This window comes from Galeopterus variegatus, unplaced genomic scaffold (genome assembly GCF_000696425.1).
Source record: "Galeopterus variegatus unplaced genomic scaffold, G_variegatus-3.0.2 Scaffold11665, whole genome shotgun sequence".
In the NCBI taxonomy this organism is placed as follows: Eukaryota; Metazoa; Chordata; class Mammalia; order Dermoptera; family Cynocephalidae; genus Galeopterus; species Galeopterus variegatus.
In genome coordinates, this window is record NW_007737776.1 from 20,772 (window position 1) to 23,476 (window position 2,705).

The following is a 2,705-nucleotide window of genomic DNA, read 5'->3' on the forward strand; positions in this document are numbered from 1 at the left end:
TAGACAGGCTGTGCTATGCAAAATGAGACCGAAGCACATAGTACCTAGAGGCAGCATGCCATGAGACAGCTCTCTTTGAGGAAGACAGACACATAAGAGATGATTCACGAAGAGTTGACCAGATGGATACTAAAACAACAGGAAAAGGAAATAATGTTTTCCACCCATCATGAAAAATTTAAACAGGAAATCAAACTAGCCTAATTTAATAATTGCCTATTTATTAGGATAAACAACAACAAGGAAAGACTGTTGCATCTGATGACAGCAGCCCCTTAGCAGGGTATAAAAGAAACCTGAAGCAAGAAGACTTCCAGACCTTCCAAACCCACCTTCCTGGAAACTCACCCAGAACCTCCACCCTTTGACACCATGGTCAACTCCTGTTGTGGCTCCATCTGCTCTGACCAGGGCTGTGGCCAGGAGACTTGCTGCTGCCCCACCTGCTGCCGCCCCAGCTGCTGTGTGTCTAGTTGCTGCCGTCCCAGCTGCTGTGGATCTAGCTGCTGCCGCCCCACCTGCTGCCAGACCACTTGCTGCCGGACCACCTGCTGCCGCCCCAGCTGCTGTGGATCTAGCTGCTGTGGTTCCAGCTGCTGCCGCCCCAGCTGCTGTGGATCCAGCTGCTGCCGACCCACCTGCTGCCAGACCACCTGCTGCAGGACTACCTGCTGCCGCCCCAGCTGCTGTGGTTCCAGCTGCTGCCGTCCCTCTTGCTGTGGATCTAGCTGCTGTGGTTCTGGCTGCTGCCGTCCCTCTTGCTGTGGTTCCAGCTGCTGTGGTTCTGGCTGTTGCCGCCCCACCTGCTGCCAGACCACCTGCTGCAGGACCCAATGCTACCGCCCCAGCTGCTGTGTGTAGTTGCTGCTGCCCCAGCTCTTGCCAGACCACCTGCTGCCATCCAGCCTGTTCTAGTGATTCTTGCTGCTCAGCACTCTGACCTGCACTCACCTGTTTTTCATCAATCAATATTCTTGATGTAGTTCATTTGTGAGCTGAATCATGGGAGACCAATTGTAAAATCTCTCTTCTGGCTGATTCTTAAATTGACTTTGGCCTCCAAATATGCTGTTCTCCCTACCCCTACCCCCACTATATTACTCTCTCTGTCCCAAATGAAAACAAGTTTGAATTTTCCCTGAAATCTGTCAACAGTCATGTCACCCTAATTGAAATATGTGCTTTCTGACACATATTCTCACATGGAAAAATTCCTACATCTTAAATAAATTTTAATTTTCCAAGCATTCAAATATAATGGCATCATGTCTCTTTATTTTTCTGATTTAAGTTGTTCTTATCTGTCAATGTTTCTGTTGTTCTCTGCTGAAAGAGAAGAGATTATTTCAGGGTCTCCACCCCTATTGCCTCAGCACTCCTCATTCTAGCATAGGAAGCTTGTTTCTTAGAGCAATTACTCAGAACTCTCAGCCTGAGCATTTTCTCTGGATATAGGAGTGAGCTCTGGGCAGGAGAGTTAAAGCCTCCAGGAATCAGTCTACACCAATGAATAGGAGCTGGTGAATAAATGCCCTAGATTATTTGCCCTCAAGTGGGAATGTTCTATGAGTCTTCCAGGGGTTCTCAGTGGGATTGCATCCCAGCTGCCTACAGGAGTATTCTGATCATTAACTCGCTTTATACTGACTTCCTTTTTTTTCCTGGGTCATTTCCCAAGTTTTCTACAGCACTTCTTGTGATTATATCTCAAATATTTGATTTGCTCTCAAACTCCAGTTTTTGGGTATGCTCCAGAGAATACCCAATCTAAGACAGCAGTGTTCCTAATCTCATTATCAGTACCCTTCAAATCATTTTTCATACAATATGCATGGTTGCCATGGTTAATTCTTAAGTTTACTGTCAACTGAACTGGTAAATCTTCTCAGTGTTTTGTTGATCTATTTTCCCAATTTTTGCACAGTTGTTTTTAGACTAGCTGTCTTCAATCTTTTTTTTTTCTTTACATCATTATATCTAAGGGATAGGGTACAATTTCTATACTAGTAACTTTTATCCTAAAGGAGGCTGTTTAAGGGGGTACTGGCCTCAGATGTGTGTGCTAAGTTGTAATCACCAAAAGCAGAACCTGAAACAGATTCTTACACAAGTGATTTATAAGGAAATGCTCATGAGAAATCTGTGAGAAACCGCAGGAGCAAGATAGTGTAGCAGAAGAAGCTAAGCCAAAACGTAATTTAATTTTATCCTTATCTGACCCCACCGAAAGCTCCAGAGTGTAAATGGTACCACAGGTCTGCCTCTCCTAGAGGCAAGGTGCTTAGACATTTGTACTCCCACATCAGTTATCGCTAGGTGTGGACTACTCTGGGGAAGGAGGAGATGGTGAAGAATGAGCAAAAACCTCCAGATGAGGGGGCTGCTATACGCTGAGGGTAATTACCTGGAGAACGGTGCGGGTGAACAGTGTAAAGGAATCTGGACAGATAGCATATAGTCCACCATGGCACTTCTCAGGTTCACCTCTTTCTCTCATTAGCTCAATCCAGCTAATTAATCATAATTTCCAGAGAAAATTACAAGAGAACATTAATGAGCAGCACTTCTGCTGGTCTAGGTGACTTGCCAAGTAGAGTAATACAGGTCCTCATCCTGAAAGTTCTGTGCCCTTAATTACTAGGTTCTTATTGAGCTATAGCCATTGCACTTGCCCATTTGTAGAAAAAACTGGAGAGAGAAATGCT

General features: G+C 45.1%; 1 protein-coding gene across 1 annotated transcript in view; it reads left to right on the plus strand.

Annotated features, from left to right (window-relative positions):
* Positions 1–372: 372 nt before the first annotated feature.
* The window catches only part of LOC103610723 (keratin-associated protein 4-12-like), an 8,839-nt gene continuing 6,506 nt past the window's right edge, over positions 373–2,705 (plus strand). Inside the window, exon 1 of the mRNA XM_008594830.1 lies at positions 373–853. Within this exon, the coding sequence (XP_008593052.1) occupies positions 373–853 (481 nt within the window). The remainder of the gene's footprint in view (positions 854–2,705) is intronic.